The sequence below is a fragment of the Asterias amurensis genome, chromosome 4 (assembly GCF_032118995.1).
Source record: "Asterias amurensis chromosome 4, ASM3211899v1".
NCBI lineage: Eukaryota > Metazoa > Echinodermata > Asteroidea > Forcipulatida > Asteriidae > Asterias > Asterias amurensis.
In genome coordinates, this window is record NC_092651.1 from 24386487 (window position 1) to 24404178 (window position 17692).

General features: G+C 40.0%; 1 protein-coding gene across 1 annotated transcript; it reads right to left on the minus strand.

Moving 5' to 3' along the window:
• Positions 1-1198: 1198 nt before the first annotated feature.
• On the minus strand, positions 1199-16772 carry LOC139935959 (coiled-coil domain-containing protein 22 homolog). The gene is made up of 15 exons (XM_071930624.1): positions 16491-16772; positions 15366-15537; positions 14546-14678; positions 13880-14007; positions 13116-13200; positions 12015-12184; positions 11186-11395; positions 9757-9942; positions 8499-8618; positions 7580-7696; positions 6837-6938; positions 5594-5797; positions 4742-4801; positions 3597-3671; positions 1199-1336 (listed from the first exon to the last, which is right to left on the minus strand). The coding sequence occupies exons 1-15, from the start codon at positions 16538-16540 to the stop codon at positions 1223-1225; spliced, it is 1926 nt and encodes a 641-aa protein (XP_071786725.1). The 5' UTR covers positions 16541-16772; the 3' UTR covers positions 1199-1222.
• Between the last annotated feature and the right edge of the window lie 920 nt (positions 16773-17692).

The window sequence follows — 17692 nt, forward strand, 5'->3', positions numbered from 1 at the left end:
ACATAAAGTGACTAATCACAAAAAACGTGTTGATTTACCAGATAACGGTTAGCAGCTAAAATGACATGTCACATGTACCATTTGTGACTGGTTTACTGCTCCTTTGTGCTCAGCAGATCTTTTAAGCAATGCAATTAACCCAGAAATTAACCAATTTAATTTGTCACAATTTCAACCGCAATCAGCTGACATCATTAAAGAGTTCTTCCATTTCCAGTGTAAATAAAATAATTAAAAAAACCTCCTGGACACTTTGAATGTAAAGCAAATTAAAGGTCGACATCCTAGGGCTCTGATGACACTGAACTCCGATCATTGGCAAATTTTCTGTGCTGCCTAAAAAATTAAAAAATATATGGTTAAATTTATCTATTATAGATTAATAACGAGATGATATAAACATTCTGATATGCCTGGGACAGAATTATATTCTTTTATAAAAAAAGGTGGTCTATGTTTTTGTAAAATCAAGTACATGTATATCAAATATAATGTAGTACTTCTATTCAATCTGTATACTCTCCTGCGCAACTAGCCCTCTGGTCCTATTTCCACAGGAGATTGAGGAGACCAATTTACTTGGGATAACTGTTCATCACGTACACACTGAGAATTTCTTTTACCAAGTAGAAATTGATCGACAAGCATGTTTTGCAACATGTGGTTATAAAAAGAAGAAAGCAAATTTTAACTTGTGTTTTTTATGTACTGCACATCTGGATGTGAAATGAGACTACACATTTTGATAAAACATTTTTAGTTGGTCTTAAATTCTAAATCAAATTGGTTCAATGGTTCACTGGTGATTTTCAGTGATACATGTTGAGCATGCGCGTAGAGTTATACTGCGAATGAATAAGGTCATGTCATGTCGACACGATCAGCAGCTCACACACGTTTCATTTTCTGATAACAGGTCCAAACTGCACTGTGCTATGAAACTGGATATTGATAACCAGAGATGTGACCAAGCCCAAAGTCTGGTTCCAAATAGTCGACTAGAGTAGCACAACTTTTGTCGACTAGACAGAGTTTGGGTCAGCACAGTTGAACTATTGTCAACGATAGATCTTGTGCAAACTTGGCGCTGGTAGTGTAGTAGTGAAACATGCAGTCGGTCAAGAAAACGTTTGTTTTATAAAATAATTATACTCTAGTTTCAAAATGGTTGGTTGGGTTTAATATTATATTTAGGCCTTATTACTTTTACAGTTTGAGGTTGTTATTTGCCTTTAACTTTGGCGAGCAGAGTGGCGTTTTCTTTCTTCATTTCTTTATTATCAGCAGAGATCTTCTCTAAGTTGGCCGTGGTCTTCTTGTTGCTCTCCGACTCAATCTGAAAAGACAAAACAACGGAAAGAACATTAAATAATGTTGAGTAGCTCATAAACAACAAATTCCCAAATCCATGGCGGTACAATAACACAAATTTTGCAACGTTTCAAACACTAAAATTTCAAACATGGAAGTTTACAACAATTTTTACAGAACAAGTTGACAATTTTTTTCAGCAATTAGTGGGATTTAACTCTCAGGATTGACATGATTGAGGTTAAGTTTTTTTAATAAGGGAATAAAAGGGTAGCGCAAGTTCTTAAACGGCCGTTTAAAACCGGCAGGGTTGTTGCCCTGTGATAAAGGCCCGAGCCTGGTCATTAAAATAAGGAACAAGAAAGGGGGAAGACAGAAGCTCAGCAATACAGATGTAGTTGCCAGGGACATCGGGGTGCTTCCAACTGATCTTCCCAACTTTATTTTTTTTTGAGACCCCCTTTCATCAAAAGGCCACAGACGGCAACTCCAAGGTGAGGGCTACACTAACACGTCACCAGAGGGACAATGACACCTACTCCTGGGGCTGAAACAGGGGGACCCCTTCACAGTCCATAAGGATGTAGGTATGGGTATCATCCACTAGGAGCCACCTACTCCTGGGGCTGAAACAGGGGAACCCCTTCAAAGTCCATAAGGATGTAGGTATGGGTATCATCCACTAGGAGCCACCTACTCCTGGGGCTGAAACAGGGGGACCCCTTCAAAGTCCATAAGGATGTAGGTATGGGTATCATCCACTAGGAGCCACCTACTCCTGGGGCTGAAACAGGGGGACCCCTTCAAAGTCCATAAGGATGTAGGTATGGGTATCATCCACTAGGAGCCACCTACTCCTGGGGCTGAAACAGGGGGACCCCTTCAAAGTCCATAAGGATGTAGGTATGGGTATCATCCACTAGGAGCCACCTACTCCTGGGGCTGAAACAGGGGGACCCCTTCAAAGTCCATAAGGATGTAGGTATGGGTATCATCCACTAGGAGCCACCTACTCCTGGGGCTGAAACAGGGGGACCCCTTCACAGTCCATAAGGATGTAGGTATGGGTATCATCCACTAGGAGCCACCTACTCCTGGGGCTGAAACAGGGGGACCCCTTCACAGTCCATAAGGATGTAGGTATGGGTATCATCCACTAGGAGCCACCTACTCCTGGGGCTGAAACAGGGGGACCCCTTCACAGTCCATAAGGATGTAGGTATGGGTATCATCCACTACGAGACACCTACTCCTGGGGCTGAAACAGGGGGACCCCTTCACAGTCCATAAGGATGTAGGTATGGGTATCATCCACTAGGAGCCACCTACTCCTGGGGCTGAAACAGGGGGACCCCTTCAAAGTCCATAAGGATGTAGGTATGGGTATCATCCACTAGGAGCCACCTACTCCTGGGGCTGAAACAGGGGGACCCCTTCACAGTCCATAAGGATGTAGGTATGGGTATCATCCACTAGGAGCCACCTACTCCTGGGGCTGAAACAGGGGGACCCCTTCACAGTCCATAAGGATGTAGGTATGGGTATCATCCACTAGGAGCCACCTACTCCTGGGGCTGAAACAGGGGGACCCCTTCACAGTCCATAAGGATGTAGGTATGGATATCATCCACATACATGTAGGAGTCCGGCTGGTAGAGTAAAATGTCATGGCCGAGTGGATAAGAGCATCGAATTCAAGTTCTGGTGCTAATTCACCGAGTGTGGGTTCGAATCCCGGTCGTGACACTTGTGTCCTTGAGCAAGATACTTTACTATAATTGCTTCTCTTCACCCAGGGGTATAAATGGGTACCTGCGAGGGTAGAGGTTGATATTGTGAATGAAAAGCTTTCAGAGCGCCACGGCAGCTCGGGGCTGTATACTCCCTAATGGGAGCTGAGAAAGATTAAAGGGATGTTTATTGGCCCAATGACCAGGGGACTAATGTAAAGCGCATTGATACAGTTTATTGTGAAATGCGCTATATAAGAACTTGTTATTATTATTATTATTATATTCCCTACTTCTTACGAAGCAATTATGGTTATGCCTTGCACAAGGGCTCGAGTGTCAAGTGTCATACAGGCCACATGAATCAAACCCACACTCTGCTGCTGACAACGCCAGAGCTTGGGTCCAGTAACCTAGACCACTCTGCCATGATACGCCACAAATGAGGGATAGACAAGAATGGGGAAAGACAAGAATGGAGAATTCTCAACATGATTCCGACCTCGTTCGACCAGAGAGAGAGAGAGAGGGACAGATATTTATTTGCTGTTTTACCTGGTCCTCCAGATCTCTAATCTCCCTCACAATGCTGCCTGTCTCTTCAACTGTCTTAATTAGTTGATCAAAGTTCTGTCGGGAAGAAAAGTAAAAAACAGACACCAAATGAAATTATAACATTTTATAATTTGTTTCACAGACTCTGCTAATGACATTATTATATATGGTAATTAAAATTACCATATTATTGGTGTATTTTTCGGTTTATTGGGTTTTTTTCTGGCACCAACAAATATTGAGCAGTGAGTGGAGCTTACGCTTGTCAATTCTTCTTCGATCAACCCCCCCAAAACCCCAAATCTTATGCAGGATATTTTACGACTTTGTAGGTTTGGTAAAAACCAACGGGAGACTTTGGAATGCTAGGTGGCAGCAGACTTACTAGATAAATTTCCATTGATCATAGTATGCATTCATTACCGAGAACAATAAAGTCCTCAAAATAACCCACGGCACCAGCAGCAATTGCTGTGATGCTCCGTCGAAAAATAATTTGTGGTTTTAAAGTATTTACAAATCGTCCTGCTTAGCACAGGTTTTGTGAAATCGATTCTTGGATCGATCTTTCGTAGGATTGATCTTATGTCTGGGACTTATCCTAAATCCTAGGAAATGAGTTGTTATACTGCCCTCTATTGACTGTAGTTGTTTATATTCTTCATCATCGCCCGTTTGATATAGTGTATCGAAAATCTCGTCATCTTCAGTACCAGCATAATGAAGAAGTAATGCCCTCTCGTTTTTCACTGATGATGTCCATAGCTATCATCAACCTTTTGAACCGTTGCAGCAATTTTTTCCATTTGGGGCCTGCGTTACTATCGGCATGGACATTAAACCTCTAAAAGACTGGTAGGATTGACATGTTGTATCGAGCTTGACTGACTTGACAAAATAATGTTCTGATTCGGTGCTACTTTTTCTGGATTTATAGAAGTAGAAAATGCCAATAAATCTTCGGCAACTCACACTAGCTTGCTTGACTGTTATCATTTTATCCTCGTCACCAAAATGTGTTTAAACTTATAGACTAAACAACTACAGTCATTAGAGGGCGGTATAACAACTCTACAGGATGAATCTCAAGTTTGGAGAACTTTGTTAAAATCGAGCCCAGATGTCTTAACCGTCAAGCTTCTTACCTCATGTAGAGCTGCCAGGTATTTATACGCCTTGCGCACAGACTCATCTTTCTTAGCGTCCTACAAACACAAAAAAGACATAAATGGATGCTATTATTTATCAAACATTTTTAAACCATAAAGAGAAAATACATCAGGCCTGGAATTTTGAATTTGAGAGGGCAAGGAACTTTTCATTTTGCAAAGGGTACTTCCGTTTGAAAGTCTTAAGTCTATCGGAAGCTTCTGAAAGGACATGAAGGCCAAGAACAGGGGCAACAGAGGACATGGGCCTTCGTGGCCTATGTGTGATTCCAGGCCTGTTCTTTTTTTGGGATGAGGAGTAGACTTAAACAAACAAAAACAGGCTTGGTGCTAGAAGAAACAAGGCTTTACATGGCACAGGCTCTAAAAGAGTTTTCAGACTAAGCTAGATAGAGTAGCATGCCTGGAACCAATCAATACAGTATTATGGACACGTTTGGTAACTGTCAAAGACCAGTTTTCTCACTTAGTGTATCTCAACATTTTGATAAATAACAAAGTTGTAAAAATATTGGCTCAATTGGTCATCAAATTTGCAAGAAAATAATGAAAGACATCCGTGTCGCACAATTGTGTGTGTTTTCAAATGCCTAACAAAGTCGTCAGGCCTGAAATCTTTTCAGATTAAAATATTTTAGTGGAAAAAAAACCTCTTTCTCAAAAACTCAAAACCTCTTTCTCATGTTACTCCAGAAGGAGCAGTTTCTCACAATATCTTATACTATCAACAGCTCTCCTTTGCTCTTTATCAAGCAAGTAATTATTTTGATCAATTACCAAAAGTGTCCAGTGCCTTTCAAGAAAGAAAAAAAAAGAAAATGGTTTTACCTTGAAGATAAGCTCATCAGTAACGGTGAATGTCCGGTCTAGCTTCCCAGACAAATGGTTGATCTCCTTCTGTAGCGTCTTGGTATCTACAAGGACCTTCTGGATCTCATCTTTCTGTTTGCGGATGTTTCCCACAATCTCCAGGATTCTACGAGTGTAAGCTGATCGATTGACGTCCTTTGTCATCCTCTCGTATTCTGCTGCCTGTAAAGGAAATCCAAAGCAACCAATACCATATTTTATAAAGCTGTTTATTGATAAGCAATATTAGAGACATCATAATTAAGGACAATAAAACAAGCTAAACGGAGATGGGCTGGACACACTGCCCAAAGAAATGACCATAGATGCACAACAAGAGTAATGGATTGGCAACCAAGGACACGGAAAGGGAAGAGAGGTAGACATGGTATAGAAGAAGATGGAGAGATGACATCGGGGGTGCGTTCCACTCGCGCAAACACATCGCAACTGTTCGCGCAAATGTTTTTATCTTTGGAACGATTTGTGCGCACTACGCGATGTCAATATGGCGGCGCCCTGAAGTGAAGATGGCACGCACCGTACGTAGTATTTTTTTAAACTTTGTTTTTGCTGTATGTAGTCCTCTTCTGTACATCATTACATCAACTAATTAACTTTGTTATTTCAAATCTTTGTTATCAACCACCGATAGTACAATGTAATTATGTTTGTGACAGAGAAATGGTACCGTATGCTTTTCCGTCATTTTAAAAACCAATCACCAACACCTTATAAGCATGTTCGCGTAAGGTTGCCAACGTTCGCCAACGGTGGCGGCGAACAACTCGTTCCACTTGAAATTGTTGGCGAACGTGCGCAACTGTTGGCAACATTTGCGCGAATGGAACCCACCCCTGGGTAGATGCAGGAACAACATGGAGCAAAACTGCAGGAAATAGAACTGAATGGCATTTACATGAGGGTAACATCTTACACTGGATGAACACAGCCTAAATGATTTTGATGAATATTTAGTGCTTGAAGGTAGGCTCATAGATGCTGATTTACAGGCAAACTTTCAGAGAAAGATACAATAAAAGTCTCAAGTGAAAGTTTCAACTGATTATCGAAAACTGTGACAGTATTTTCACAAGTACGTCAATCCATCCATGCAAGATGACAGCGGGTACCAATCAGATCTCTGGCCCAAACATTCATGAATGGACATCAACACTCTGATACCTGAGAATTAATTACTGCATGAATCATTTGAACTCACAAGTTGTTTTTGTAGTTCCTCCTTGGCCCTGGTTTCATCCACTACATCTTTCATCCTGTCTCGGAGCTCCTGTATATCTTCAAGCTTCTTCAAGGACTCATTCTAAGATGACAAAAGGAGGCAATCAACTTATTTCAAACATCCCACAGTATGATTTGTGTTAATTACTGATTTGTCTATAAATTCCATGGAATGTCAAACTAATCTCAAACAAAAAAGATGTCTGGTCTAAAAATCAGGATAAGGTTACCAAACGTGATTCTCAGAGAGCTAAGCCAAATTTTAAAAGCGGTTTACCAGTGAGCAAAAACTTTTTGTAAGCTTACTAAAAAACATGCCGGGCAATTGTGTATTTTAAAAATGGTCAAGAAGATTTGACAGCGGTTGTGCACATTCCAAATGGAATTGCATTGTTGCGTTGCTCATCTGCCTACAAGAACCGCCAGCAAGTTAGCATGCCTTCTGCTTTGCTTATAGGTGGCAGTGTTTATGAAGTAAAAAGTCTGCTAATGGCTCTCAGTAAGCAGAACTTGTCTGCTTCCAGGCTTTATGACATTGGGCATAGGCTCCAAGTTTACTGCATTGCGCTGCTCAATGAAAGCTCCCAGCAAAGAAAGATATTATCGTCCACTCACTAAATGCAATCCTTATTACAATTTGTATCAATTTTTTAAAATTGGTTTTGCATATATCCCATTTATTCAATACAACAGTTCGTTGAGAGACGGCCAATATGAACTAACCTCTTTGCTGGCATTCTGTTCCTTCAATGTCCGATACTCATCAATGAGTGGAGCTCGGTGTTTCTCCCACTGTTTGGCAAGACTCACTAATCGCTGAGCACTCGCCTCAACAACTCCCTGATGGAAACAAAAACATAGGACAGAATGTTATTATGATCAGTGGTCAGAGAACTTGTCTTGCTTTTACTCGGTAGATTTTTTGAAATACAGAAGACTTCTCAGTTCTGCAAATTTGTATCGAGACTCTTCTTCCAGAGGCTGTAAACTCACTCAAGTCTGAAGGGAATCTAGTAGTCCCAGATGATTTCCTACCTTCCGCCGAGGTAGTAGTTAATAAGCAGTACAGTTGTTTTTAAAACTGAGAAGTCTAACAAATTCCAAAAAATCTACTCCACGGCAGTAGAATATAATTATAGCAGTACAAGTTCTCAAAAGAACATAACCGACACAGTAAAGTTGATATACACATGGTGTTACCACAATCAAGCATCTGAAAGCACAAAACTTCGTGTGACAAGGGTGTTTTCTTTTCATTATTATCGCGCAACTTTGACGACTGATTGAGCTCAACTTTTCACAGGTTTTCTTTTTTATGCATATGTTGAGAAACACCAAGTGAGAAGACTTATCTTAGACAATTACCAAAGGTGTCCAATGTCTTTAAACCATAGGTCCTGTGTACTAGGATTGGTAGTGCACTATAAAGGAGACCTAACACTTCTCATGAAAGTGTAGGGGTTAATAACCAGTGTTTCTGGTTCACATTGCAAGCACCCAAGTTTGACGATTTCCTCAGGTTTGCAAGCTACAGGTGTTTACATCATTTACGAGACATCCTTGGTTTCATCACCAGAAATATATAATAATAAGAACAATTACAAAAAAAAGTAAAATGTGCCTAGATTGAAGACATTCTTACCTGAAGCTTAGCAATGTTATTCTCAGCGTCTGGCAATAGATCCATCGTTCTCTTCTTCACTCTGTAAGAATCTTCCTGTTCTTCGTTATTCCTCTCCTCTGTCAACTTCTGCTCTTCCATCTTAGAAAATTATAAAACAGGAATACTCGTTGAAATAACAACACATCTGGCAAATTTTAAACTTTTGTCTGTTTTTTATGTTTGTCTTTGCCATTTTTGTATTATTTTTATATTCTTTGGGGGTTTTTATGGTGTGTTTCTGCTAGTTAATGATTTTTTTCTTTTAATTTTTGTGTATTTATGTATAGATTTTGACTGTTTTTTGTTAATTCCATTTTTCTTAATTCTGTAAAAACTTTGTAAATTTGAATATTTTCAACCTTTTTTTCTCATTTTTTTTTTCAGATTAAAATAAACCATTAATTATTAATAATTATCTGTCCATATCCGTGCCTCCACTACACTGGACTCATTTTAAGACTGCTCTCAAAACCCACTTACTTAGATCCATCTAAGGTTGTTCAGTTTCGGCTATTTCATCCCTCTTAAAATTGAGTGTTTGTTTGTTATCGTACACTTTATGGTCTTTATATAGTGTATTCAATAATTTTTTGTTTCAGCACTTAGAAACCCTGTATTAAGTGCCATATAAATGCATGTTATTCTAATTATTATTAATAGTCTTTCATTTTCCTTTGTTTAGATGATCTTCACGTCAAGAGAGTGGTGACCATTTTGAAGAAGAAGAGACTGTGTGTTCTTCAAGCCCCAATTGAAATAACCCTAAGATTTGGGCTTTTGGGGCTATCCTTGGATAATTTTGTGTAGTTTTTCTTTCTTGTTTAATTTTATTTCATTGTGTAACCTCCTGTTGCTGTGTATGTGTAACCATTGTCCATGTTTATAAGTACCGTAACTTCTTGTGGATAAGACACTCGGCGGACAAGATGCAGTACCCCAAATTACAGAAACCAATATTTAACGTTCAAGGTATAAGGCGCACCGACCTACAAGATGCAAAATGATAACTAACGCAGGCATGCCATATCCCATTCACTGCTTGTACACCAACACATACAGGGGTCATGTAACATAACGTAAAGGGATGATAAATAAAAAATGATAAATAAAACATCGCTTCTTTTTGTGTTTACAGGCTTTATGAAATTAAACCCTGGTAACTGCTAAGCTCGAACTCTGCTAAGCAAGAATGATCTCCCTAACCCAAAATATGAACCTGTTGCCGTCACTTCCTTACCTGTTGTATCCCAGCTCCAAATTTCTTCATGCTGAGCTCCAACGCTTCCATCTGATTGGTCAGTTCGCCGAGTTTGTCTCGTAGATTCTGCTGTTCATCTTCCCTCTTCTGACGAAGCTCTTCTTCGGTGTCGGCCCGGGGGACACCCTCCCCTATTCCCATCTGGGTTATAGCCTTATCATCATCCTAAAGAAAGTAATACATCAAATTTGAATTATAAAGGTGTGTTGTGACCTGGCCAGGTGGTCTAGTGCAACAGAATCAAGTTCTGGACCAAAGCGTTACTAGGCACAAAACAATTGTACTTACAAGAATTAATATTCTTTATCCCCGATGCAAATTTAACATCTATTATTATCGTTGCGGTACCCGCTGCCAAAACATAGGATTCGAACTGCCTCTAGCTGCCGGGCAACCTCGGTAGTCTAGTTTGTAAGACACTGCTCTAGAATTGCAAGGGTCGTGGGTTCGAATCCCACCCGAGTAACATGCCTGTGATATTTTCTCACAGGACTCGGGAAAGTACTGAGTATACAGTGCTAACACACATCGGTGTATGGGTAAAAAACAAAATTAATATACAAGAATAAGGTTATGATTTGGTATTCACCCTTACACCAATGTGTATTAAAGGAACACGTTGCCTTGGATCGGTTGAGTTGGTCTTTGAAAAGTGTTTGTAATCGTTTGTTATAAAATGCATATGAGTAGAAAGATGTTGTCAAAGTAGAAGACAATGATCCACACAAACATGCCTCGAAAATGCGCAGTTTTCCTTTTACCTCGTCGACTAACACAGTCGGCCATTTATGGGAGTCAAATTTAAATGGCCGACCGTGTTAGTTCGCAGAGTAAAAGGAAAACCACGCAATTTCGAGGCAAGTTTGTGTGGATCATTGTAATCTACTTTGACAACATCTTTCTACCCATGTGCATTTTATAACAAACGGTCCGCTCCAAGGAAACGTGTGGTTTAAGCCCTGTATACTGAATTCTTTCCCGAGTTCTGTGAAAAAAAAAATCCACAGGCAAATCACTCAGGTAGGATTCAAACCAGTGACCTTTGCATTGCTAGAGCAGGGCTCAATTTCATAGAGCTGCTAAGCACAAAAATTTGCTTAGCATGAAATTTCTTCCTTAATAATAAAACAGGATTACCAGCCAAATGTCCATGTGCTTTTCAGGATAAGCAAACAACAGCTGAACACCAGTAACAAGCAATATGCAACAAATGTAAATTTGGTTGGTAAACCCGTTTTTACCAAGGAAGAAATTTCATGCTAAGCAAATTTTTGTGCTTAGCAGCTCTATGAAATTGGGCCCAGATATCTAACAGCTAACAACTGAGCTATGTTTTAGGAAAAATATACAATCATTTTTCTACCCTACTGTTTTTTTTATTTTCAAGCTTATTGTAAAGACACAGTACCTGAGCAAACTGGAGTTTTGAGGTATGGGTGAACCTGGAACCCTTGCCTTGCTGTTTACCCGGCGTCTTATCACTCAAGTTATTAAGAAACTGCAATAGGTCTGCTGCCCCAGCTGATGAGGACCCGCCAGACTCGGCCTTTTGGATATCTTGCTGTAACTGAGAGGCGATCTTCTTCTGAAGTCGCTCTTTCTTGCGAGCCTTATACTCCTGTAAATGTAGAAAGAATCCGGGGTGTAAGAATACTCAGAAGGAAAATGTAGAGGATTTCTTTTAATGAAAAATGTTGCAAACTGCTTTTAAACCGAAAGGACCCATGGTTTAAATGCAAAAAAATAGGCAGTTAACGGCCTGATGTTTCTTCCCTAGCAGAGTATTTTAATTTTAATTTTATTTTAGCCTTAGAGGCAGATGCTTCTGATGTTGAAGCATTAGGCCATTCACTATTATTTTGCTTTTCAGATTTCTTTAAATCTACCTGAACCAAGTTGTTATCCACAGAGCCTTCAAGATGGGATTGTGCAATGACCGTTCTTTTTCACATGCTGGACCATCTATTTGGAATGCTCTTCCACTGAACCTCAGACTGGTAGACACTCTCTCCAGCTTCAAGACCAACTTGAAATCGCATTTGTTCAGTCGTAGCTTTAATAACCGTCATAAGCAGAGTTCTTTTCTATGCGCCAGGAGTGTGTTCCTGACAGATATATAGCGCACTACAAATGTCCATTATAATTACTATTATCAGACAATTTTGTATAGCAAATTTTTTAACACCATAAAACTTGGAATAGAAGGTGATGCAGAGGTCGGATTAAGTTGGGATTACCTGAGGCGTAAGCCTGGATTGTAAGCCAGCACTGTTCCATTCTGCTTCCCACTCCTGTGCTGCTGTGAGGTCTACAGCGTTAGTTTCAAGTAGAGATGCTGCCACATCCTCATGGCGAGGTGGTTGCCTTGAAACCAGTAGAAGGTCCTTAGTGTAGTAGTTTTTCACTTCTATGAAAGCAGGAATAAAATAAAAAACGTGGGTACTTTGATAATAAGAACACTTATAATGCGCCAGTCTCCATCACAAGTGATGCTCATGGCACAAGGAATGACACTCTAGTGAAAGGCAGCAGTACAAAAGTGGGTTTTGAGACTCGTTGACCTAATGAATAGATGACATGTTACGGATACTAAGAGGCAGATTATCCAAAGTAAAGGAACAGCATGAGAAAAAGTCATATCTCCCCCAATTGATGTGGGTCTGAGGAACAACCAGTAACGAAGAAGTGGATGGTCTGTTAAAATGAGCACTTAGCTAACCCTAAGGGAGATATTATGCTTGTTTTTCATGGGTACTCCATAAAATAAAAAAAAACACTTAACGCTAGTTTCTGTGATTTGGGGTATATGAGTTTCCCTTATAAATTTCAGCATTTTTTTTTTGCTACTGATCTTGAAGACAATTATTTTAGTTGTTTAATACCTTCGCTCATGAAAGTTTTAAAATGTCACAAAAACCACAGAATCTTCTTCTAAAGGCACTGTACAAGTTTGGTGATTGTCAAAGACCAGTGTTCTCACTTGGTATATCCTATCATAAGCATAAAGTAACAAGCCTGTGAAAATTTGAGCTCAATTGGTCATCGAAGTTGGGAGAAAATTATGAAAGAAAAAACACCCTTCTTGTTGGACGAATTTGTGTGCTTTCAGATAGGAATAAAAGACTCCTAGCTAGAAGTTCTTTATTATTTTAGTGAGAAATTACCTCTTTCTCAAAAACTGCAATACTTCAGAGAGTCATTTCCCACAATGTTTCATACTATAACAGCTCTCCAATGCTCGTTACCGAGTCAGTTTTGAAGTTAATACTTGTTTTGAGTAACTACCAAACGTGTACCTTCCCTTTAACACAGAACCTTTGGAGATTATCCCCACTTACCCTTGGGTATTTTTCTTGACAGATCATCTAAGCCATTGGGCATTGTGACTGCAACACTGTGGTAGACATGTGCTCCACTTGCACCCTGTTAAATAAATATGAAGATAAAATTGACTCGTCAAACAGCTCTTAAGGATTTATAGGGAGTGGTTTTCTTTATTTTGGGTTTGAGATGCTGTTGCAGGGGTATACATGGGTACCTGGAGGGTAGAGGTTGATATTGTGTTTGAAAAGGCCTTCAGAGCAACACTGCACCCAATGGCTGTATACTCCACAGCGAGCTGAGAAAAATTACAGAAATGTTATTGGCTCAATGACCAAGTACGTTGATATGTTACTGTAAAATGAACTTTGTAAGAAAGGTCTAGTTATTATTATCACAAACACTTTGTGGCGTGTCATGACCTAGCGGTCTAGTTCATCATACCCAAGCTCCAGTGTTGTTAGCAGCAGAGTGTGGGTACGAATTCTGGTCATGACACTTGAGCCCTTGTGCAAGACACTGAATCATAATTGCTGTGTAAAAAGTTGGGAAGTTCATTCTGCTCTCCCAGTCAGGCTCGTAGTGGATGATACCCATGCCTACATCCTTACAGACTGTGAGGGGGAAAACCCTGTTTCAGACCCAGGAGTTGGTGGCAGAATGTCCCTGGTGGCAGTTGATTTTGTTTGACAGCCCAAATCAATTAAGTGTAGCCTTGAATTGTCCGTTAGGCCTTGTGAGTTGGGCGATATTTCATAAAAGTTAAAAATTTTAAACCCACCTCCCTATTCCACTTCTTTGGAGTCCTCCATCTTATCCCTCGCTTCTTACAGCAAGGAGGGATCCAAGGACTCTGAATCTGGTCTGAGATGCTGTCAGCGATGGAGCGACTAAGCAACGCTGATTTACCTGCAAACAAAACACGATAGAAAATCTTGAAGGCGAGCAGAGTATACTGTTCGAAATGTCAAGACCCCACCAGTTCTTCTTGGAGCCAACACTCCGAAAAAGAGATTTACTCTATAAGGTTGTTGCTCTATGGTTGTTTGCGCAAGTTTACTATTTACTTTTAGTTACTTCCTATTTACTCAATCCATGCAAAGCTTTGCAAAAATAGTTAACGGCCTGACGTTTCGACCCTTCAGATGGCTGAAGAGAAAGACTTTGCTAGGGTTCGAAACGCATGGCAAGCAACGTAAAAAGCATCTTTATACGAAATTGTTTATGTGGCACTTTCTGTAAAAGTATCTCTGATTTTGTAAACAGAGTTATTTTGAGGGGCAGCCATTTTCGTTTCACAAAGGGAACTTTGGATGGGACACCAAGGTCAAGGCAAGGGCAACAGAGACCATGGCCTCCATATACTTCCAAGCTTTCAAAAGCCGATAGATTCAAAATGGAATGATCAAGCTATTTTTTCAGTAATTTTCTGGTGTTTAGTATTTACCTAGTGGCTCGTCTGAAGTGACTGCAGTATCCTTCGGCAACTTCTCCACAAGAAACATCAAAACTCTCCTGATGTCCGACTCGTTGGAATACAGGAAGGTCTGGTACCCCATCTCACCCTTGTAACCAAGAGCCTAGAATGTGAAATGACAGAAATCTCATAAAATGAGGTGGACCCGTTCATGAAAGGAATGAAGAAGAAAAAAAAAAAGGGATTTTGTGCTGATGTCCCAGGGAAGTATGTCGCCGGAGATTCTGTCCCCCATATGAAATATTAAGGTGGGCGGAAGGAGGATGTTTCGAAAGAGGGCGCTATCAAAAGAAGTTTGTACACAGTTCGTCAGGGACAGAATCTCCTGCCACCAGTTCTTAATGTATTAATTGCAGCATACACAAACTGTAAAATGTCATTTTGGGGATGTAGCCAACAAACTTAATTTAAAGTTAATTCTTTGGGGGATGTTTTCCTGCAAGAGGGGACGTCACATTAAATTGATTTCATATGTAGTCCTGTCCCACAGGAAACAGGAAACATTTAGTCCCACATAACTTTCAAAAGCGTCACTGAGTAATGGATATGCGCGCTGTAAGAAGACACTATAATAGGGAGGTTTTGCGTGCGAACAGATACATTTAGTGCGATGGATACGTCATCATTATGACATCATGCGCTACTCGCTATCCGCTATCCGTACAGACAGCACTGATATCCTGCTTGCTACACGTAAGTAGGTTACGGATAGCTAAACGTTTGTGTATGCATATCAGTTCGCGTGCGAAACCCCTATATTATTAAAGAGAGACAGCGACTCTAAACCCACCACAAGTGCATTGGCCAGGTCTGTTCCCATTCTGAAGCGGGCTGACATTCCAGGAGGTAGGCTCTGGGGTAAACTTGTGGAATCATCGATGATCTTCAAGCATCGAACAGTTGCCCCGATAATCATCTCTGTTGAGAATTGCTTCAGGCTGACTGTGTCGTCATCTATGTCACTATGAGATACAAAATAGCGCAATAAACAGAGTTAGAAAAGTTTGATAGGCCCTACGCAGTGGTATAAAGTTTTGAGTATCTGATCATCACGGCTGGACCAATCAGATATGGATTTCAATATTACCTTTCTTGAGCCAAAAACAGAAGCACAATAAAGAAAACACATTTCACACTGGACCACATGCCTCGTCGGGCGAGTGGTTTTAACATCAGTCCAGCAAACTCATACAATAAGGTTTATCGCGATTCAGAACCGCAGTGCATTGTGGGAAGGAATATGGGGCAGTTTCTATGCAGTTTCTACGACTCGCGCACGCAACGCCTATACCTTTGTGTGGGTTCAACAGCGCCCTCTCTTGATATGTTGCTATTCCCAATAAACCTTATTGATGGGAGAAACTATTTAAACTTCCGCCTTCCGAGTTTAGGTCCAGTTTTTTGAGCTGCTACAACGCTAGTTGCGATATTAACGTTACCCTACTGACGCAACTACTACAACGCTAGCGCAGGGGTCTTCTTACGTGTATTTTCCCCCAAAAATTTGAGCCCCAGAACTCCATCATTGTTGGAGTTAAAGTAATGTCTATGCTTCTAGTTTTGCCATGTATAAATTCATTCATTCATTATTTCTTTCTAATAAAACAACTGGCAGCCCAAAGCTGATTAAATAATGTAATTACATGGAAAAAATATTGATAAAAATCGAATGGTTGTGGTGTTTAAAAATAGAAATAAAGTAAAACCATGGAGGTCGAGTCTGGAACCAACATTTGACAATGACAACGCCCCCAAGATCTGTAAACTACATGAACATAGTGCAGACTTTGTACAAACGGAACCCACAAGTATTTTACCATTTTCCAAGATTTGCTCATCATGTTAACTCATTCCCTTGTGTGAATATTTGAAATTGGGACAATCATTGAGTTGACAAAATTGGAATCAAACTTACCAACCAATCTGACGAAATGTGTGAATGATGATGTTGTCAACTTCCTCCATTTTTATGATTTTCGTTCACAGTTCAGTCGTCGAAAACAAATTAAAATACCAGCTTTATCCCAGGCCTGCTCCCTTCTTTAAATAAAGGCTTTTAAAACTGGAAGTTATTCTTTTTGTGTTGAGCTCAAGGGAGCCTACGAGCATAGCTTTTGGTCTTTTTATGAGGGATTTAGCTCAGTTAGCACTGTCTGACTGCTGACTGTGTGTTTTCGTTCGGCTTCATCATTTGCACGGTCCTCCAGAGTTGGTCAACAGAGGGCGCTATTTTCCTTTTTGGGAAGAATTCAGGTCGTCACCAAAGTAAATCAGGGCAAAAACCAGTTGTTTCAGTACAAAACTATAGAGACCTTTTTGATCTTTTCACTGCCTACTGGTAGTGTAGAAAACTGCTTAGAAGAAAAAAGACTAGCCGCTGAAGCGAAGCGCACAAGATGCTGGAACTAGTCTTTTGCATACGGTTTTAGTGGTAGTGCTCCATCTAGGAAACTGCAAACACCTCGACATCAGTTGTGGTTTGTTTGTTTGTTTGTTTGTTTGTTTGTTTGTTTTTGTCAGATGTGACCACCCCAACCAAAAGAAACCCATTCCCAATTTAGGAGTTTGATGGCCGAATTATTGGAGCATGGGTTCCACATAATATGGAGCAAGTTTTAACATCAAAATATGTAGAAATATTTATAGCAATATCGTTGTACATTCATTTGAAGTCATGAAAAAAATGCATTTTCAAAATAAAAAAAATATGTGTATTATTCCAAAGTCTTCAGAAAAAATGGTTACCAGCTGTGGTTTCATAATAAAGAAAAATTCAGTTTTATATTTGAAGTAATGTTCGGCCCACCATTGTTTGAAGATGTCTATCTGACAGTTTTAACTTATCGCCATTTGTTCTTGATAATAGAAAGGTAATTTATATTCAATCCTACCCACAAATCCCAATACTGCTAAAAAAAAACAGCAATTACCAATGACTGATGTAATTTTTCTAAAAGGGAAGGTACACGTTTGGTAATTGTCAAATAAGACCAGTCTTCTCACTTGGTGTATCCCATCACAACCATAAAATAACAAGCCTGTGAAAATTTGGGCGCAATTGGTCATCGAAGTTACGAGGAAATGATGAAAGAAAAAACACCCTTGTTGGACGAATTT